Genomic DNA, 22,647 nt, shown 5'->3' on the forward strand with positions numbered 1-22,647 from the left:
TGAGGAATCCAGCTGGGAAGCTTATTGCAATGTTTAGGTGAGAAATAATGAGAACCTGGACCAGAGTATCAGGAATGAACACAGGAATTGTTTAAGCCATGTTATGTAAAATCAGCAGAACTTCGAAACAGATGAACTATAAAGGTGAGAGAGAGGGAGGAATCTGGTTGCCAGCCGGCTTTGTGGCTCAGGTGATGGGAGGTGGGGGCCACACGGCAACACAGGGTATAGAAGCAGGAAGCATTCCGGCTGGGAAAACTAATCTTAAGGTGCCCATGGGACACTAGGAGGAGATATCTAATAGGTAGGGCTGAGAAGGATCTGGGTCTGGAATTCAGCAGGAGTCTTAGGCTGGAACAACACATCCACAGCTAGTAGGTCTAGCAGCTGGAAGGCCTTTCCTGAGTGAGCGTGTGAGTGCGGGGCTCACCGGCTATGTGCAGATGCCAGCACAGGACTTCCCAAGGAGTGATCCACATTAGGTGAATCAGCATGAGCATGTGTGGGCTGCTTCTCTGCTGGGAGCATTCTTACACAAATGACTGTGAATTGTTTCACTGCACACTGTTACCATTTCTAGCCCTTGTGTAGCATTTTATCAGCTGGTGGCTGAGGATTTGAGGGGAAAAGAAAGATAAAGGAGAAATGAAGACTCCTCAGCGATGAGAAAACTGATAGCCACATGCAAATGGACCCATCTTTGAAAGTGGAAACTCATCAAAGTGGAGAAACAGCTACTCCGCAGGTCATTTCTTTGAAGAATGCTGACGCAGGAGGCTGCTCAGGTAAAGACTGGTGCCCCGGGGTCCTTGCCACTCCTTTCAAACCGCAACACTTTACTCAGAATGGCTTCACCTTCACCTCAGGTGGTCTATCCACCTCAACCCACTGCTCCTAAAGCAGACTGAGTTCCTGCTCTGGTTGGGAAAGCCTGACTCTAGCCTCGGAGGTGGCTGCTACGGGAAAAATCCCTGTTCTGGCTGTGCCTCTAAGAGAAGTTCCCTCACCTCTCTGAGCCTCTGGTCCTGTATCTACAAATTAGAATCAGCTATAACCTCACAAGGATTAAATAATGCAAAGCACTTGAAAATCTCTGGGACATAACTGGTATTCGAAAGATCATTTAAAAAGATGCAGTTGACTTATGGACATGGACAATAGACTAGTGGTTACAAGAAGTTAGTTGGGGAAAGGGAAGTGGGAGGTAGATGGGGTCAAAGGGGTAAAAAAAAAAAAGATGCACTTGCACACTGAAGAAGCCCAGGGAATCTCCTTACTAAATTGTGGTGATGTAAAAACATCAGCCCAGCAGGTGGGCAGAGCGGGGCTCCAGTCTTTTCCTCGGCATTCCTGAAATGCTGAGCACGGCAGGGAGCTCCTGGACATGCAGGAAGGGGTCTTCCGCACATGGCCAGACCCAGTCAGGGACAGAGAGAATCCAAAACAGTTACTCTGGGACAAGCATGGGCCACGGTGAACAGTCTATTACGTATCGACCGGCTAGGGTATTAAGTTGACCCAATTAACCTGAAAGGTATTGATTTATACTTTGTCTTATCCTCCCCCCGCAAATTAGAAATAGATTACAAGAAAATGTAATATATACTGAAAAATGAAGTAGATAAATGTCTAAAAAGGCCAAAAGTTCACAAGAAAATCGGGGGCTGCAGTTAGAATGCACGTGAGCATTAGGTCCTCTTTCACGGTTCTTAAAGTGGACTGACAAAGTAGATGCTGAGCTTCCTGGTGGCTGAGGTGAAAACGAACATACGTGATCTTAAAAATAAGATTCCACGCAGAAATGCCCCATTAGTTCCTCGGGGCTTTCTTTGACTAGCAGTGAATTTGAAACAAATTTCTCCTGTCAGTCTTTTTAAAAAGGTCACTTCAGGACATAGTGAACAACCACCTCAAAGAGATCCCTTTAGAATGCAATAAAAGATATCTCTGGGCTCTTTTTATAGCTTATGTCATGTGTGGACAAAGCACTATAGTATAGCTCCAAGGAAACGGGAGCTGAGATGGGCAAGATAAATTTGTCTAAGTCACAACTTTCTTTGGGGCCGTCTTTATCTAGGGATAAAACCAGGAATGTTCTCCCAAAAATCTTCCATTAATATGATTTCTCTCAGCCAAGTTTTTTATAAAAATTCAGTGGTGGAAAATCTGACGTTGAGGTGATATTCTCTGTGAAGGGCCCAGAATGCAGGTTTACTAAGACCAGGTTGATAACATTTAGAGATGAGCAGAACAGAAGTAGCTGTTATCAGCACAGCCCTCTGCAAGAATGCTTATTGCATGACGGTGTATGTCTCTCTAATAGCATTCCAACAGGTTATGATGAGAAGCAAATGAGACCATGTGTGCAAAAGGCCCTTGCACACAGTGACCTCCGAACAAATATTTAACAACATAAAATTGTGGCAGGGGCCTAACAGATAAGTGACAAAGATAACCATGGGAAAGCCAAGTGAAATTCTCTTCTATCTTGTTTTAAATATGAATACAGTTTTTTTTTTCTTCTGGCAAGGAAAATATGATCTTAGATAATAATCACCCACTTTCAATTAAATTTTTCATAATCTTTCTCCCTCATGTAATACAAAGCAACATCAGTTTCTAATCTCTTTCATTCTAGGAACTGTCCCCTAGGCCACCTTCTGGTGCTGTCTGTTTAACAGGCAAGACTTTGCAGGCAACATAAAGGCACCTGATCTGTGATTAACCAGACAGAAATAAGGATGGTGGAGAGGGCTATTTCAGGAGTCCTGACACATAAAAGAGAGGTTGCACAGAAGAGTCGTTCCATTGTCTATGAAGGTGGCAGCAAAGTCTGAAATAGTTTGGGATCTTTCTAATGCATTTTGAAACTTTTTTTTGCCTGAATTTTACAGAATAAGCTCAAATGTCATCAGCAAGGCATACGAGGTACCATAGAATCTGGTCCTGCCTCTCCATTCCTCCAGTCTCATGGCCTGGGGCCACCTTCCAGCCCCTTTGAACTTCCTCTATGCCCATGAACTCACTCTGTTCCTTTAAATATAGGTGCCCCTGTCCCAATCTCGTAATCTCCTACTTGCCCTTAGAAACATGTGCAAATGCTATACTCTTTGAAAACGATTCTCCCCACTTTCCCTGTGGTTTTCCACCAGCGTGGTGGAATAATTTGTTATTTCAATTATTTTGTTCTAGTTATTTTGTTTGCCTTCATTAGACTCCAGGCTTTTAGAGTCAGGAATCAAGTCTTAACCACTCTGGATCCCCAGGACCCAGCAGAGTGGTTGGCATCCGTCAGGTGTCCCACAATGATGTGTCGGAATGAGCAATCCTGAGCCTCTGAATGGATTCTGAGGGCCATAGCTCTTTTCAAAGGAATCATCAGAGCCTGTAAGCAGTGACCAAAGGTCATTTTTAATTTCTTCCCACCATCATCCCTTCACCCTACCCCAACATCCTTATAATGGGGCTGGAGTTTGGGGAATAAGGGTTGGGCTGGGAGGGGAGCCCTTGCCTGAAAGACAAGGTGAGGATGCTTTACCTGATCGGGGCCGTGGAGTTCTCCAGCTTCCACCAGGCCTTGGGGGGGTTTAGGTAGCGGCACCACAGCTCCCAGTCGAAACCTTGGGCGGCCAGCGGGTACTCTTCTATTTCAAAGTTGTCATATTTGATGTTGTCAAAGGATGGTGAGATGACCCGTTTCCGGTTCTCTTTTATTCGGGTGAGCACAGGTTCAGCCCTGAGCAGGAAGGAGGGAGAGAGGGGTTACTGCTTCCATGGCGGGGAGACATCAGATTGGCAACTCCTAATGCTCCCTCCCCTGCGGAAAGAGGAAGGAACACCTCTTCCAGGGGATTGCTGATCTCCCTTTTGGGAAGAAGGCCCTAACAACCTCTCCTCTCCCATACTCTGGGCTGGCAAAAGGCCTGACCACTCCAGCATCTCCTGGGCTGAGCTGAGAAATTCTAAGTGCCTTAGATCCTTATGTCTGTTCGCTTTCCCCTTTTCTGATTGTGGGGGTGGGTGGGTGGGAATCAAGACTTAAGAAAGAAGAAAGAAACGGATCTAAGGTTCCATGGGAAGCTTTCAACTTGGGCTTTGGTTTTGCTAAAATTCAGTGCATTAACAAGGAGAAAAAGGCAGATGAGGATGGCAGAGACGCAGAGGTGAGAACAAAAGGACTTCATGCTGCTTTGGTCCTTCCAGCTGCACCACCCCCATCCCAGGTATTCCCACTGCCCGAGGAGAGGTGGGGGGTCTGGCTTCCATGGAGCCGGGAGGCCATTATGGGCATCAGGTGATTAAAGTGTTTGTAGACAGGAATGATAAGCTTCTCATTAATAATGCATTTGTGGCATAATTGTTTATTCGAATCAGCTTGAAATAGTAGGTGTCCCTCTCCTCTTGCGGCCATAAATCCAATGAAAATGCTTTTTAAATAGTCACAAATGGCAAGCAGAAACTTCTACTATAAAAAATGGCTGCACTGTCGTCCTAATTTGGCTTATTATATAAAAATATGCCCAAATCCAGTCATGCTGCGTGCATGCCTGGCTGCTCTTTCCTGCTAAAGGGCGCTCTTCATCCCACGCTGGAGAGGCAGACGATGGCACCTGGAGTCTGGGAAGGAGAGCAGAGCCTGGTGCCATCGGGCATAGTGGTTGGTAGGGTGGTACACCCAGTCATCCCCAGAGCTGGGGCCTCCCATGCCCAGGCTCTCTGCAAAGCCGCACACATGGGCCACAGCACACCCTCCGGCCGGCAGGGATGTTGGCATCAGGTGCCCCCACCCCGCTCGGCTGTAGCCACTGAGGCCTTGTATCTGTTCTCTTGCCCCACGCAGCACCTGAGCAGCCCTGACCAGAGAAAGAAAGGTTTTCTAAGACCTAGTTCTCCCAATGGGGAGAGTCGGAGATTCTGTGCTACCTCTGGCCTGACATTTTTGGGAGCCCAAGGCACCTGTGTCTTCTAGGGCTGGAGTCATACTTGATGTCACCATACCCTTTAGATACTGTGTGTTGACCTATTGACCCCGGGCCCTTCCCTACCCTGAAGGGCCAGTCCTATTGCCTACGTCACTCACACATCTGGCTCTCACCTATTCCCAGAATTCCCTGCTTTCTACAACCATAACTGAGATCCCAGCATGTTTTGCATCTATTTGAGCCAAAGCCCCTGGACCGCACTGGGAGTCACCCTCCTCTCCTATGGGCACTTACCAGCCCACATTGAATTCCACATGGGCATCAAAGAGCGCCACCACGGGGGCAGTGGCCACCCTCCAGCCGCTGACCCTGGAGCGGATGAGCCCTTCCTGCTTGCTGTGACGCACCACTTTGATGAAGCCTGGCTTCTGGTCATTCACCTTATCCACATACTCTGTCAGCTTCTCCTTCAGTTCCTCTGTCAGGGAGAAAATGTATCGTTAGCATAATGGGGGCAGGGGACGATCAAAACATTCACCCTTTTAGGGCAAAATGACCCCCAGAAGGAGGCTGGAGTGTCCATTCCCCTCCCCAGGTCTTCCTTGGCGTCCCTCGCCACCCCACCCCGCCCCAGGATGGCCAGCGCAGCTCAACTTTGAAGTGAAAAATAAGAGGCAAAAATAGTATTTATTAAACCTGAGTCCAGCAACTTGCACAGGATCACACTCCTCACATCCATCATCTATTTAATCTTCACAAGAAGCCCATGGGAAAACGGGGCTCAGAAGGATTTATCAATTTGTTCAACGCCATGCAGCTTGTAAGTGGCAGGGTATGGTTTCGAGCCGGGTCTTATGACTGCAAAAGCCACATTGTTCTCATCAGCCCCGCGGCCTCCTTTATCCCCAGTGCCCTCCACCAGTCCTCCCCGAATCTCCAGAGAAAGCCCCATCTGTGAAGATTACAGCCCAGGACTCACTCCTCCTGGATTTCCATCTTTGCGGGAAGCATGTGACCAGGAGTTGTGCCCTGTGAGCAGTTGCCATTGGTTTGTTGCCTGCTGTTTGTTGCTGGACCTGGCTAGGCATCTTATTCCCCTGCTTTTTTACAGCTGTAAGTGGAGCCTGCAGCAACAGAACAGGGCCCCCTCTCCCTTCAGCTTGTGAGAGCACAAGAGCCACATTCATTGAGTTTTCCACAGCAGCTCAGGCAACAAGCTATGACAGCTCCCTTCCCCAAAATGATGACCTGAGTGGGCTGATCTTCAACCTGTAATCACGGCATCTACTCAGAACTCGATTTCTACTCTTGTCCTGTGTTCTCCAGCATCTGCCCCTCAACCACCTTCCTCCCATCTTCTCAGCCTGCCCATACTCAGGCCCTGGGACAGATCCACCTGGGCTGGGCCTCATCCTTATCAGGGGACAGTAGGGGATCCATGTCCCTTGGTGCCCAGTCTGGGGCCCCACTAAGTGTGATAAAAGGACATGATAAGCAGCCCACTAAGTGTGATAAAAGGACATGAGGCATCTGGCACAGTGCCTGGCACACGGTAGGCATGTCCCATGGCGGCAGCACGGTGTAGTAGAAAGAGGACAGTGGCTGGAGTCAACGACTGTGCATTTTAAGTCTGCTTTCCATGTATTCATCCTGGGCTTGTTACTGAACCAGCTCTTGATGTCTATGAGGGTGTCTGGATGGGGTGAATTTATGTTACATGTGGAAAAGACATGAATTTTGGGGTACTAGGGGGTGGACTGTTATGGATTGAATTGTATCTCCCCAAAAAGATATGTAGAAGTCTAACCCCCAGTACCTCAGAATATGACCCTATTTGAAAATAGAGCCTACAGATTTAATCGAATTAAGATAAAGTAATTAGGCCAGAATCCAATATGACTGATTGATACAAAGTGAGACATGCACAGAAGGAAGGCAAGAGAAGAGACAGAAAGATGGTCACCTACCAGCCAAGGAACACCTGAGGTTATCAGAAGCTAGGAGAGAGGCCTGGGGCAGGCCCTTCCCCTACCACCTTTAGAGTACCGACACCTTGATTTTGTACTCCAGAATGGGGACAATATTTCTGTTGTTCTAAGGCACCCAGTTTGTGGTACTTTGTACTCTGCAGTCCTAGGAAACTAATATGGTTGTTATGAGGATTAAATAAAATTAGTGTGTGAAAAATACGTAACATAGTAGATGCTAAAAAAAAAGTTAGCTCTTTTTCTTCTTTCCCTCCCTCCTTCCTCACAGTTTCCATCACATTGGGAGTTGTAAGGGAGGCGGGAGCTGACCATCCCAAGAAATCTGAGGATCCATCGCTGGCTGACAAAGCCCTCATCATATGCTTTTGCCCAGGACCACCTCTTCCTGCTCTGCCCTACTCCTAGGTTAGAAGTTTCCTGTTCTGTCTTGCCCTAGATTGGAAGTCTGCAAGCAGCAAGGCCATGGGGGACCAAGCAGGAGATATAAACGTGTACAAGGGCTTCATACCAGGGAAGACAATGAGGCATGGTGGCCACTGCCAGATTTGGCATGCCCTCCCGTAGACAGTGATTTCAAATCTTTTTACACATGACGCTGGACAAACAAATAGGCTGACTAGATGGGTAAGATGTGGTCCCCAGAATGCTTTTTGAGTCATCATCGAGGAGGTGAGGAAACTGGGCATCCAAGGCAGAAATACTGAAAGGGAGGCAGGAGACTCTGGTTTTGGATAGCCATTAACTTGCTCTGTGACTTTGGGTAAGTCTCTATGAATCCCAAGACCTCAGAGTAAGTTGACAGGATTCTAAAGTTAGTTTTGAATCAATTACCCATCTCAGGTTTGAATCCCCTCTGTCTATCCTGATGCGTGATCTTCCAGCCCCTGCGGTGGCAGGGACCTCTATGCAGTCCATTCCTCACCGACCACTCCAACTGTGAGATGTCCTTTTTTCGCTTTTGTCTTCCAAATGCCAGGGTCCCTCAACCATCCACTCAGTAGTCCAAGCCTTATTTTGTGGCCATAGAAGGCAGATCAATTCCTTCTTCCACATGACAACCATTTAGAGTTGAAGACCATCCTTCAGCCCATGCTGAGGATTTCTCTAGGTCTAAATGTCTTTAGTTCCTCCTTACATTTCCTCATATCTCAGGAGTTCAAGCTCTTTTATCGTCTTGAACTTCTCTCTAAATATGTTAGCTTTTCTCTAACACCCTTAAACTAGAAATTGGCCTAATACTTCTGGATTAAAATGGGCTACACAGGATAAAAAGAATTAATCACCTCCCTTATTCCAGAATCTTTGCCCTAATTCACATAGTTTAGGTCACATTAACTTTGCTTACTTTTGAGCTTACTGGAAACAGACACCTACAGGTTCTTTACACACGATGCTGCTAAGTTGGGCCTTGTTCATCCCATTTCATCATGGGTACATGTGTGGGTAGTTGCATGCATGCATGTGTGTATGTGTGCATGCATGCACATGTGTGCTCTGAGCCCAAACACAGGATCTTACATTTACTCCTCTTTAATTCAACCTTTTTAAAGATTCACACTGTATCTCCAAAGTCAAAATGTTTTTTCCCTGATTCTGTTATTCAGTATATGTTATCTAGGCCTTCCAGTTTTTCAGGTTCTGCAAATGATGCTTATATGAACTTTATTGTCATTCAAGTCACTCTTTTAAACAGTCTGACCCTCCTCAAGGTCCAGGGCTAGTGGGGGCTGTCAGGTGTTCTCATTCCAACTTGGAGAAAATTCAGCTGACTTTTGGGCTGCCACCAACACGCTGCATATCTCACTTTAGCTAACAGGAAAATGAACCTGTGATCTCAGATTACATAGCTGACTGGGGAGGCCTGGGGATGCCACTGTCACAAATGTCAGGAAGTTGGCCAAAAAGTGGCATAACTCAGTGCGCCCCAAGACCTTACAAGGTCTTCAAGTGAGGTTGTCAGGAAGCCTCTTAAAACATTTACTGTTTCATCATTTTGAAGTCCATCCCTCATAGACATTTTTTAAAAAAGTTTAATAGAGAGCCCATAAAGCCTCATATTTGGTAGTTAAGTGGTGAGTACCCAGAACTGGGAGTAAGTATTGGGTTAGTACCAAATGACCACCCCTCCACACCCCCAGGGAGGCCATGTTCCCTTCCCCTCTCTCCTTACTCTTCCAATGAGAATCACTGCCTGTGGGGACCACTGTTACTGTGGTATTGATAGGACATGGTTGTGGACAATTGCCACCAAATAATTCTCCCATGATTCCTACCTCTCTGAATTCACAACCTTGTAAAGCTGCCTCACATACTGAATCTGGGCTGACCATATGACAACAGTGTACGGGAGGAGGGACACCTTGCAAGTCCTAGTCCCAGACCTTAGGAGGCCTTGCAGGTTCTGCCTCTCTTGCTGATCTTAGTAAGGAAGCCCAAGCCAGCCTTCTTGTGGATGAGAGGCCTAGAGTCTCCAGTCATTCAGCCTACCCCACTGAGGCCCCAGGCAGTGAATGAGACCATCTCAGATCCTTCCGCCACCAGCTAATTACAAACTGGGGGGCGGGGCAGGGAGGAGGTGGCGAGGAGCCCAGTTGACACCTTGTAGAGCAGAGACAAGCTGCTTTTACTGCAGAATTGTGATCCCAGCCCTTACTGCAGAATAATGAAACAATGAATAGTTGCTGTTTTAAGCCTCTAACTTCTGTGGTGGTTTGTTAAACACAGAGGCTAACAAAACAGGATCTATTGTTCTGGTATGATGCTAGGGTTAAAATAAGATTGTGAACTCCTGACGCACAGGAAATGAAGTCAGACACAGAAGAGCCAGCTTAGAAGGTGGCAGCAGAGATGAAAAGCCTTTGTTTCTTGTAGGAGCTGCTTGCCCTTTTGTACTTCTGAGCTCTGTTAACAGTGAACTAGAATAAAGGTTTCTGGTGGATCAGCTAGAGAAAAATTATGTTCTCAGCCGGCTGCATCCCAAATATTGGCTACTGATTAGAAGAGAGGATTCCCTTAGCCCTAACCAAACAACTGCTATCAAAAAATTTTAAAAGGCCTAAAATACCCTGGATAAACTGGCTCAGTCTTTGCAAAGTGCATTTACCTAATAAGGGTTTCATGTTTTCCTTTAACCGTTGTCAATTGTTAGAGCAGGAAAGAACTATCTCAAAAGCACTTCTGCATTTGCTGGAAAACTATTGTCTAAGATATCACCTGCTACACATTATACATAATGTATATGATAAATACCTCTCAGAACTTAACTCAAAAAACATAAAGAACTGTGCTTTTCCTTAAACCTAAACACAAACACAAAACCCATCATATTTAACTTTTTGTCAAAGCTTCCAGGAAGCTCGGAGACAAATATAATGACTAATCAGATGAGTCTATCAGCATTTTTGCTTCTCTACTTTCACTAAAGCTTTGATTTTTAAGTTCTAGCCTAAAAGCTGCATTGTCTTTCACCTTTCTTTTGCCTACATAAGCTATCTTTAATTATTTTTTGAAATACCTATAAATAACTTTTAATGAAGTGTCTTGGTAGAGCATGACAGGAGTATAATTGTGAAAAGAAGGGGAAGGCCATATTTCATGTTTGTTTTAATGTATTGGGGAAAGGGGAGGTGGGGAGTCTGCTCTCTGTGACTTTGCCAAATTTAGAATCAATGGTGGAGCTGTAGATACCCAGCGTTAACAGAGAAATACAATTTGCACCCTGCAAGGGGCCAGGTGTTATCCTGCTTATGCTGCTCCTCCAGCCCTCTCCTGCTGTCCACAAATCCCTGCTCTGCTGGTATCTGGATGACCTCTGTAAATCAGCATGCCCAGGAGCCATGCTGATGAAACACCATTCGACTCTTAGGAGGTCACAGGCCACTCTCCATCATCTCTATGTGGTGCTCTCCCCCAGAGCTAGCTAAGTGCAGGCTGCTTGCCTCCTTCAGACTTAGATGCTAAGTAAAAATGCGAAATTCACTGGCCTGGTCACACAGAGCCCTTTCTTCCCTCCCTATATATGTCCCTTGTACTGTTCCCATAGAAAGTGATTAGCTCCACAAGATCACCCCAAAAGAAACGGCGGGCTGAGCAGAAGTCTGATACCAATGGCTATTAATTTGATTTAAACACCTAATGAGATACTCTTTATCTTTTGTGTAAAGGAAAATAAAGAATCAGGAAATTGATCCCCGATGGGCTTTGCACTTCGGAAAGCTGCTGCACAAGCACTCTTGCAAAATGGCCAGCCTGGCCTTGCTGTGGAGAACCAGGTCCAGCGCCTCGTCATTCCCTAGAGACTCAGGTGATCTTTCCCATGTCTGCTCTAGGCTTGGGGCAAGTAGGAGTGAAGGGACAGGCCACCCATCATTCATTCATTCATTCATTCATTCAAAAAACATTGAACATTCATTACATACCAGGTATTGATCTAGCTGCTGTGGCAATAACTGTGAGCAAGACAGTCCTTATGGAACTTTCATTCTACTGGATGTTTAAAAGGTGTGCGATGTACTCCACTGAGTGGGGGAGGGGTGGAGGAAAGAGGAAGAGAGAAAGAGAGGAAGGGAGGAAGAAAGAGGAGACAGTGGAGAGAGGGAGAGAAAGAGGGGAAGGGGAAGGAAAAGGGAAAGAGAGGGGAGGAGAGGGAGAAGGAGAGATTTTTGAAAAAGAATCTCAGAAACTGATTCAGTGTTCCCAGACTCTGAGGCCTCTTAAATAACAGGCCTCCTGGGTCTGAGAAACAGGACGTGGTGCATAGCTGGGAGGGTGCTACTTGGCATGGATGCTGCTAAACACCCTGCAATGCTCAGGACAGCCCTACATGATAAATAATTATCCTGTTCAAAATGTCCATAGGACTGAGTTGGAGAAACTGCATAGCTCTCACAGGAGTCCCCCCTTATCTGCAGGGGACTGTTCCAAAACCCCCAGTGGATGCCTGAAACAGTAAACAGTACCAAACCCTATATATACTATGTTTTTTTCCTATACAAACATACCTATGATAAAATTTAACTTATAAATTAGGCACAGGAAGAGATTAACGACAACAATAATAAAATAGAACAATTGTAACACTACACTATAATAAAGTTTACATGAGTGTGGTCTCTCTCTCTTTTTAAAAACTGATCTTGGTTAAGACAGCTACTAAGTGACTAATGGTTGGGTAGCATTACAGAGTGTGGAGAAGCTGGACAAATGGATGATTCGCCTACTGAGTGGGACAGAGCAAGATGGCTCGAGGTTTCATCACACTGCACTACTCGGAACAGTGTGCAATTTAAAACGTACGTTTATTTCTGGAATTTTTCATTTAATATTTTTGGACCATGGCTAACTGCAGGTAACTGAAACCACGGAAAGCAATACTCTGTGCGTAAGGGGAGGCTACTGTAATTAGTGACGGAGACCCCATTCTGGAAGTCTGAGCATGTACTTTTGCAGAGATTTCAAACTGAAGCCCTGGAGGTGTATCTGCTCAGAGCCATATTTCTTTGTCCTGCTTGGTGATAGCTGGCCGGAGCAGAGTAGAAGCTGCCCCTTTCGAAGGGCTCCGTAACAGATGCTGCTGGCTGGCCAGCTTCAGGGCTGTGCTATCTGAGCAGCTACATCGGGGCCAAGCTCGGAAGGGCCTGCACAGGGTTTAATGCTCCTGCCTATGATGCCCCCTAGGCACTAGCCTCCCCTCACACACTGCTGGCTTCCTTCTCTTTGCCTGAAGGTTTCTCTGACCACAGAAGCTATCTGGAGTTACCTCCGCAGATAGTTCTCAATCAATTAGAGATAGGAATTGGGGGGGAAAGACCACAAGTTATGGGTTAACTTGTGTTCCCCCCCGCCTCCCGCAAAAAAATTCATGTGTTGAAGTCTCAACCCCCAGTACCTCAGGATGTGGCTTTATCTGGAAATAGGGCTGTTGCAAAAGTAATTAGCTAAGATGATGTCATATTGGAGTAGGGGAATCTCTAATCCAATAACTGGTATCCTTATGGGAAGATGGCCATATGAAGAAAGACACATAGGGAAAATGCCACGTGATGACAAAGGCATAGATTAGAGTGATGCGTCTACAAGCCAAGGAACACCTTGATCTTGGACTCCCAGCCTCCAGAACTGAGACAATTTTTGTTATTTAAGCCACCTAGTTGGTGGTCCTCTGCTACAGCAGCGTCAAGAGACCAATATATCCCAGCTTCCTTTCCCCTCAGGTGGGGCAATGCTGAAGCAGGTTTTACACAGCCTCCTGGTGGTTCCCAGGGGCAGTGGGCCCCAGGGGGCCATAGCAGTACTTCGGTGATGTCCACGGTGTTAGCTTTCTTCTCTGCCCTGTCTCACGTCCCCACATCTTTATCACTGCTTCCTGGGGGTGACTCCCAGACAAATGAGTTGGCCTCAACTCCAGTCTCAAGGTCCGCTTCTGGGAGAACCCAGCGAAGATAATCATACATTCTCCAAGTCACTGGGGTCCCCTCTAGCTGTTTCACTCTTGCCTAGTCCTCCAAAACGTGAATTTTCACCCGTGACCTACGTACATGTATGCACAATGGCTCATGTCCTTCTATCCCTACATCTCCACCTTAACTGGTCAGTAATGTTTAATAAAGGAAATAATAAAAATGATGTACTGGGGTTATTCTAAGCACTTTGCACATATTATCTCATTTAAGCCTTTGGACAACCCTATATATAGTTACCGTTATTATCATTCTATTTTGAAGACAAGGAAATTAAGGTACAATGTGACCCAGGTAGGAAGTGGTGGAGTCAGGATTTAAACCCAACTGGGCTGTCCCCAGAGTCCATACTCTTTACCTCTACATTGCATATTGCCTCCCGAGGATAAAAAGCCGGCCTGCATAAAAACCAGCTGGTTAAAAACACAGGTTCCAGGGCGCCGCCCCCCACAGAATCTAACTGGTAGATTTGGGGTGGGAACAGAGACTCTGAATTTCACAGAATCTCCTTGTGAGATTCTGATGGGCGGCCTGGTGACAAATGAAATAAATGAAGATTGGCTCTGTAACTGGGTGGGAAGGAATCTCCTCTGAAATTATGTGAGGTTCCAGCCCTCAACAGAGGGCCTCAGACTGTCTGAAAAAGGCTCCCCACCACCTGGCCAGATAGCGTTTGTCCTTATTCTCCTAAGCCCGTGGGCTCTGTCTTGCTGCTCTCAGGTGCAGACCTTTCACTTTGCAGTCTGTTTTCATTTATCCATGTGGCTGTCTTTGGAACTGATGCCTTGGACTGTCTCCCTTTAGTTCCCCAGCTGCTCCCCAACACAGGGTACTACCTTTTGTCCCCTCTGCCTATCCCTACAGTTTCAGGTCAGCCCTGCCCTCCCTCAACAGTGTGTCCCCGAGCCCAGCCTGGCTCCCCCCCCCCCACCCGCGTTCCCTGGGAAGGGAGGGTGAACACCCCCGCTGAGAAGCGCTAATGATTGCTAGTCTCCAATGGCACTAATTTAAAGATTAAAAACAGCACATTTCTGTTTATTCTTCTAAGAGTGAACAGTAGCTGGTCTTCCTCAGATCAGATTAACTGGCTTTCCTCTAAAGCCAGTTAGGGCCATTGAAACACAAATGATACGTCAACACGCTTTAAAAGAGAGATTATTTGTTAGGACGAAATGGTTGTCAAATCTGGTTGATCATCCACTCCTGTGAGGAGCTGATAAATAAATAAATATAGATGCCACCAGAACCCCATACCCTGAAGAATGTGTGTGTGTGGCAGGGGCGGGGCGGGGGTTGGAGTGGGGGGAGTCTGGACTCAGGTGGACTTAGACAGCTGGGATCCCAGAAGAATAGACCAACCTGAGCCCTGAGCCTGGGGGGAAGACTTGTTTGCGCACTCCTCTCTCTTTAAGGTCAGACAAGCTTTCAAATACTGGGCAGTCTGCAAATGTCTTCCACGAGGTTTATTCTTCTGTCCAATACACTTAACAGCTGCACTTCTGTCCTGCTCCTTTAATAGCTGCACTTCTTCAAAGCCAGTTGATACCGAAGTAGATTTGGAATGCCCTTAAATTGTTCTCCTTACTTAAGACTTGAGGAAAGGCTCTACCTGAGAGCCCCACAGATGGCATGTAAATATGACTACAGGGTCCAAGCAGAGTGTCACAATCTTCCTGGGAAGCTCCAAGCATTAATTTAGTCTTGGCAAGTTATAGAAAATCCCCAAATTACCACATAATAGCCCCAGCCATCTGTTTCTGGGTCTACTCTTTTGTGTCATAGCCAGGCATTGGTGACCACCAAAACCCACAAGAAATGTGCACTCCTCACTTAGTGGGGTCTCCAGAGCCAGGTTGTCAACATCCACTAATACCCTCTTATCTGCTATAAAATGACTTATTTTCCCAAAGATCCTGTATCCTGCAACCAATGGTCAGAACTAGTTTCTGAAGATGATTGTGGGAGATAATGGCCAGTCAGCAATATGTTGGATGTTAATCAATATCTCTCTCAACTTCTCCTCCACACTCCTCCTCTCTCTCTCTCTCTCTCTCAACAACAATAAGACTGTGATTTATATTGTCAGTGTCTATGGTGTAAATGCTCCCACCATAGCTGATTTCAAGCTACTAACCCGATGTCACTAACTCTGAGTTGGGGAGAGGTGTGTGAAGTTGGGAAGGGGTGTGCACGATCAGTGGGCGATAGTCAGCTCCAACACACTGGGTTCTAATGCCCAGGGCGGAAAGGCTGTGTTTCTGTGGACACTTCCCTCACTTACTATATTTTGGGCTCTGTGCTCAGTGCTTTACATCAACCCAGCCCACTCTTCATTCAATCAGCAATTATGAATTAAGCACATGCAAAGTACTGTACATTATTCTAAATTCTCATCTTATTGAAATCTCACTCACTACCACCCTGCAAACAATGCCATTTATAGATAATGCTTATTTATTTAGAGCTTACCATATATGAGATACTATTCTAAATTCACTTTATCTATTGCTCATTCAATCCTCTCAACTATCATAATTATCACTCCAGGTAGATAGTATTATTATCCCCATGCTGTAGACAAAGAAATCAGAGCACAGAGAGATGGAGGGATTTGCTCAGTATCAGAGCTAGAAGGGGTAGGGCTAAGATGCAAACCAGGCACCCTGAATCGAGTCCATGTTCTCAAGCCCACATATTATTTTCAATGACAAAAGAGAAAACTCAGAGTTCAGACTTTAAATGACATACCCCAAAGGACGCAGACAGTAAGAAATGAGTAAGGATTCAAACTTAGATCTGCTTGACTCTAAAGACTTTGCTCTTTGTCTCTCTGACCCACAGCCTGCCAAAGGAGCCACGTGTCTCAGGCCCCAAGAGGATTCTATAATCACTGATTCATTTCAGGAAGAAAATGTCCTCTTTTTACAACTATGTATGCTTAGAACCCAAGGGAAGGGATTAGACTGCCAAACTCAGCTTCTTTTTGACTGGAAGGCTGATAGGGAGTATTCACATACAAAAATCCAATTTCTCTGGGACACAAATCCCTGAGCAAGCAAAACCAAGAAATGGGGGAAAGGGCCTAAATTGGGTGAGGGTTTCCTAAGTGCTATGGAATTAACCATACAATCATGCCGAAAAATCCAACATGGGGCTCAGGACAAAAGGCTGCCGGAATCAATCTGGGAGTCCACCATGGGCCTGGCTGGGTATGGGTCTATGCGCCCGTGTCCTTCAGCTTCCGGTAGGGGATTCTGAATGCTCACACCTTCTTCACTCCTGACACTCCCAGACTTGCCCAAGGTCACAGAGCTGGAAATCAGCACAGCCAGAAAAAGAATCCAGCTCTCCTTCCTCCTGAGCCAGAGCTCCAGGCTCTCTGCTCCACTGAGTAAATAATTCAGAAAAGGAAAATGAGAATAATGGACTAATAGAAATCAGTTGTCTTCATGGACTAAACGAACTCAGAAAAGGGCCAGCTTGCCTTTGTGCTCCGTGGGGCTGTGTGAGGAGGAAACTCTTATAAAGTGAAGGTGAGACTGTAGCCCAAGCGCTGTGAAATTACTTAAAGGGCATAAAATAACTCTGGCTACGCTGATGGCCAGGAACCCCAGGACTTATTTAAAATGCCATGGTGGGTGATTAATGTCAGCTGCGTCCAGGCAGAGTGGACATGGCACCAGCCCCAGCCCCATCCCCTCCAGCTCAGGAGTACTGGGTAGGTAAGCTCCCTGTGAGCTTCTAGGGAGAGTGTGACCAAGAACTCAAAGCCTGGGGAAATGCTGGCATCAGCATTTAACAGCAGGTTAATTCCAGGCTGAAAACAAATCCACTTGGTGTCCCATCAGGTGAAGGGGACTCCAGGAGTCCCAGGCCCAGATCCTCCTATCCCTATATGCTGGCACTCGAGAAAAACAGTTGTCATTGGTAGTTAAGCCAGGAGGCGACTGAAATTTTGATGCTAATTTATTTTGTGTAAGACTTGGAGAGTTTAGAGTGCTGCCTAGCTCAGAAACTTGATGATTTAAAATCTCCTGAGAGTCTAAGAATTTATCATTCTGAGTCCAAAATTTCAAGATTCTGAGATCTCAGACACTAACTCCCATGATCCTGAGATCCTAGGATTCTAAGCTTACCTATAAATATCAGAGTAAGAGCATCCTTCATGTCCCACCCCACCCCCAGCCCCGACCATTACTGTTGGCCTACAGGGTCAAAGGTCCTGGTCCTTGCTTACTTCTCAGCCTCCTCTTCTAGACTGTGCTCAAATCACATTCCCAAACACACCAAGCTCAGTGGTACCACAGTGCTTTTGCACTCACTGCTCCCTTGTCTGGAACATCCTTCCTGCCTCATCTAAACCAGCTCAGGTTCTTTGGGAAGGCTTCCTTTACCTGCAGCTCTCCAACTGGAAGAAAGGCTAGCGGATTTTTCTCTCCTTGGAACACAGACACTGGATGCTAGACGACCAGTGGGGACTAATATCAGTCTCGTGGTCCAAGTCCTGCCTGCACAGCCTTGAATGTCCTCCTGGGAAGAGCGAAGGCTCCCACAGGCTATAAGTCAGCTCTGTACTTCTGCAAATCACTGCTGCTCAGGCTCTGTAGCTGGCAGCCTCAGCCTGGCTGATTCACGCCTCAGGAGACCCAATGGGCCTTGCACACATATTTACAGCCCAGATTGCTGTCGGTGCTTGTCAGATTGGGAGGTCTGAGGCTCTTTTCCTCAGCTCACACAACACTTTCAAACAATCTAGTCTCAAAGGGAAAGATCCCGTGGGTGACCAGCAGAACCCAAGTGCTCTGCTCTTAGCCTTCAAGTTTTTCTTCCTTTATTGAAAGATGTCATGGAGACCAGAAAGAGAAGGGCTCAGGGGAGAGAAAGACCTCAGTGTAATTCCTAGTGTGGCCGATTATCAGCTTTGTGACTTTGGGCACAAAACTTAACCTCTCTGAGCCTCAGCTGCCTCATTTTTGAGATGGGAATAATGTTATTTACTTCTTAGGGTTGCTATAGAGTTCGGTGAGATAATGCCTGGTATAATGCTTAATAAGTGGTACTATTATTTGTTCATTAGTCTGAAGTCTCTTCTTCTCTTTCACAGAAAGGTGCTTAGGTTGGGAGCAGGGACTCCTACATTATTTGGAAAAGCCAGGCCTGCAGCAAATTGCTCTGGGACTTTCTTGGGCATGGGACACCATCACTCCTCCTCAAGGCCCACTAACCATTTGGTCATTCCATATTTAATCCCCAACCCTCTTCCCATCCCAACCAGTTATCCATTTACTTAACAACCCCTTATAGGGCAATTTCTACGCACAATGCACTGCTAAGAGCTTTGTTTTCGTTAAGTCATTTAATCCTCATAAGGACTCTATTAGCTAAGTACTACCAGTAACCCATTTCATAGACGATGAAACAGAGGCACAAAGAGTTTAAGCGACTTGTGCAAGTTCAAACAATTAGCAAGTGATAGAGCTGACATCCTAAATTTGCAGTTTGGCCACAGAGTCTGTGCTCTTAACACATTTTCTACCTTTGGGACTAAGAGTGGGAGGGTACATTTAACGATCATTTGCACAGGCTCTGTGCTAGGCACTTCAGGATGCCTCATCAGTCTCACGTTGTGATTTAAAGCAGATTAAAATAAAAGAAGCCTGCACTATCTCTGTTCTCTACTTCCATGAGGCAGGGGCCTCTTATGCTCAAATGAGCAAAAGGAGGCTAGGAAGAAGGTCCTAGAGTACTGATATGCCAATTCTCAGAAGTCACTGTTGAGGGCTGCTCCTGAGGTGTGTTAATTCCCAGCATATGAGGCCTGCTTTGTGCATGGCAGAAAAAACCTTCCACGGCTCTGGAGGAAGCCCCCAGGTAAAGAAACGCAGATGAGGGCAATAGGAAGTCAGCTGTGCACACCTAAGTGGCAGAGATGTGGCACAGCACTGACTGCTCTGCTAAAAGGTCCTGGGCTCAGGACACCCTCCATGCCCTCTTGGCCTAGAGAAGCCTAGCCTTGACCATGAAACTGAACAGAAATGGGGTTGAGTGCAGAGAGGCTAGATCTGCCCCGCAAGACACCCCACATGTGCGTTCCTCTTCCATTACAGTTATCAAAGGCAAAGCCTGGGGCCTTGAGAGACTATCAGAATGCCTGACCCAAAGCAGGTGCAGGCGTATCACTGGCTGGCCCAGAGACTCAAGACAAGGAGGTAGATAACCTCGCTGAGGAGCTGCCCTCTAAAATCTGCAACCTTTGCAGCTAGCAGACTGCCAGCATATTTTTTTTTGCCAGGACATTTGGAATTATTGATTTGTTTCAGACCCCTTTATTTCAGCAACATGTATCATGATATTCCTCTAGTGAGACTTACTTCAGAAAACCAAAAAAATAATCTTTCTCTGAGAGACATGCCCCAGATATAGAAAACTTTGCTCTTCTTCACTTCATGGCCCCATCGTGTTCCTTTTATTCATGTGTTCTGAGCACTCAGCAATTGGCAGGCCCAGTACTCAGTGCTGGGATGCGGAATAAGTCAGAGTTCCACCCTCAAGAAGCTCAGAGTGTGGTGGGAAGAAATAATTAAACAGATTATTTTACTGCATTGAAATATGTGTTAAAAGTGGTTGTCACAGGTGCTGCGACAATCTATTGCAAGATGGGACAAACTTTACGGGATAACATTTGAGTTTGTCTCAAACGGATGGACATGAAGGCTTTGCTAGGAAGATAAAGGGGACATAACAAAAGTGTCCCAGCTGAAAAAACATACAACGGCATGAATGCGCATGGCAGGTTTAGGAAGTGGTAAGTAGCACGCATGCCGAGTGTGGCTTATGATCAAGTGTGGGGAGTGTGGATTATGTGAGGGGAGAGACACTGGATATGTGAGTGGTGGCCAGTTGTGAAGGGCCTTGAAGGCTGTGCCAAAAAGTATTAGGAAGTCCTAAGAAAGTTTTATTTGGAGTCAGTCCTCACACCTAAATGTCTGAAAGATGAGCTAAAATGCCAGGAAAGACTTTTCATCAATTTGTTAAATTTGTACTGTAGCAGCAAAAGGAACTGCCTGATTCCAGAAAGTCAGGCAAGTGAGGTTTTTATTTTTGTTTTTGTTTTTTCCCCCACAAATAATATTAAGTTATGAGTTCCTCACTCAACTCCAAGCCCCTATCAGACCTATTCTGGGTCTTTAACAAGGGCTGAAGACCATTGCTTGAGCCAGAATGCTGGACATAAATTGAGATGGGACAGAGAAGCTATGCCTGGCCTCAGCCAGGACCACTGAAGTCCTTCCTAATCACATCCTGAATTCGCCTGGGCATCTGATGGGTCTCTAACTCCCCCAGAACATCTAAGTTTAAAGGGGCCAGACCTGATGCTCTCACCATGGAAACAACTCACAGGTCACCCGGGTTCGAGGCCAGCCTGGCCCCAGAGCAGAATCTGACTTGATACCCAGTCCTCTGAAGAGAACCAAGCACACAGAATCAGCCCGATAGCATCAGCCTGCACAGGTCTCCAGCTTCAGGATCTGTTTTTTTGTTCGTTTTTTTTTTTTAACTGTCTCAAATCATTCATTCACTCATTCAGCAAAAATGTGGAGGACACAGTGCCAGACTCCACCCTCAGATAAGATCTAGTTTCTGCCAGTCAGGCCTGGCAAGGTCCTTTGAGTATGCATGGGGCCTCTGTGTCTCGGTGACTGGTTTATGATGCTGCTAGCCAAGATGAACACCTAATCATAGTGAAGTAATTATGTCTGGCCAGCAAAGGAGATGGCCCTGTGGAAGCAGAAAGAAGGAAAGGAGAAGGGAACTTAGCCTATTTGAGCATTTACTGTGTGCTGGGTGATTCATCCACATTATCTCATTTAATCTTCAAAATGATGCCATGAGATGGATAACCTGGGGCCCAGATGCTAGAAGGAAGGGGAGGAGGCAACTTCAGGAAGCTCAGAGAGCTTTGGGTCCTTCTGCCAAAAACAAGAGATGGCTGGATGTGTGGCAAGTGTAAGTGGTCAGCACACGTGGGAAGAGGAGGGAACCTGAAAAACCAGCTTCTGACAGAGCAGAGGGAATGATACACAGAAAAGGAGAAGGAAGGAGAAGCCGATGTGAGGAGAGGGAACCAAACTCTGAGTGGAGAAACAAGACGAGCAGGGGGATGAGAAGGCTCTGGAACACGGGAAATATGAGGTGAAAGCTAGATCTTCTGTAGGCAGAGCATGCTGATCATACCCTGATGAGAACGGCAGCCAACTAAAGAGAGATTCCCCAGCACTAGCGAGGAAGCACAAGGACAGCACTGCCACTTACGGCTGCGGGGGCACCGTCAGGTGGGAGAGGCGCCAGCTTCCTGGATGTGGCTGAGCCTTATCAGCCATAGTCACTTCCTTCTTGTTAACCCACCTGGGGCTGGACAACCTCACATAGAAAGAGAGGCACATCTTTAAAGTCTGGGCAGGACACTAAGGAACTTGGATAGCTAAGTGATACTTCTATAGCTTTTTTGCCACTGACTTTGAAAGATGATCAGCTGGGTCTGCCAGTGCCGTGTGTTCACAGGGAGTGCTTGCTTGTCTTTCTTGATTCAGGCCTGGAATCCACAAACACTGGATTAAGAAGTGAAACATGTCTGTGAGGAGAGGAAGAGAGAGTTTGCTTAGAGATTAAGTGACACCAGAGGGGAAATGTATGAACTGGTTACTATGGAGAACAGCAGGGCTGGTGGAGAAAGCACTATGGTCCTGTGTGGGAAGGGTCCATGAGTCAGATGAGGAAACCATTGAGGTGGGATTTGAAAACAAACCTTCTCTCCTCATAAGTCAACTTAGCAATATGGACAGCATGGGTAATGAGCAAAGAGAACTCAAGGCTGGAAGCCAGGTGAGGCGATGATCCCACAGGCATTGCAAAGATTTGCTTGTGACAAGTCTGGGGAACATTGTTGGTGGGGTGGGAAGGATGACTTCCTGCCTAGCACCACCTAACTCAAGGGTGGAAGTGTTTGGTGAGGCCAAAAGGAGAGAAAAACAGAAGCAAGTGCTCTGGATCTCTAATCTGCCATTGGTGCTATGACCAGATGGAGCAAGAGGGAGGTTGCTTTTGGCCCAGTTGGTAGGATTGGTGGCGAGGCAAAGAGGGAGGGCCTTGCTGCCCAGAAGCCAAAGGGAAAGCTTCTATTCCATTCAAAATAGGATGTTTGACAACTTGCTGAGCTAACAATTCCCTCCCCCACCCTTCATGGCTAGCAGGAATGATGCCAAGATTATTCACTCTTTG

At 46.4% G+C, this 22,647-nt stretch overlaps 1 protein-coding gene across 3 annotated transcripts in view; it reads right to left on the reverse strand.

Annotated features, from left to right (window-relative positions):
- The window catches only part of GALNT18 (polypeptide N-acetylgalactosaminyltransferase 18), a 316,135-nt gene that overhangs the window by 86,308 nt on the left and 207,180 nt on the right, over positions 1-22,647 (reverse strand). For all 3 annotated transcript variants that reach the window (XM_039863609.1, XM_039863610.1, XM_039863611.1), the window contains exons 4-5: positions 5,217-5,400; positions 3,539-3,736 (exon numbers count right to left, since the gene is read on the reverse strand). In XM_039863609.1, coding sequence (XP_039719543.1) covers positions 3,539-3,736; positions 5,217-5,400 — 382 coding nt within the window. The remainder of the gene's footprint in view (positions 1-3,538; positions 3,737-5,216; positions 5,401-22,647) is intronic.

This window comes from Pteropus medius, unplaced genomic scaffold (assembly GCF_902729225.1).
Source record: "Pteropus medius unplaced genomic scaffold, Ma_sr-lr_union100, whole genome shotgun sequence".
Taxonomy (NCBI): Eukaryota; Metazoa; Chordata; class Mammalia; order Chiroptera; family Pteropodidae; genus Pteropus; species Pteropus medius.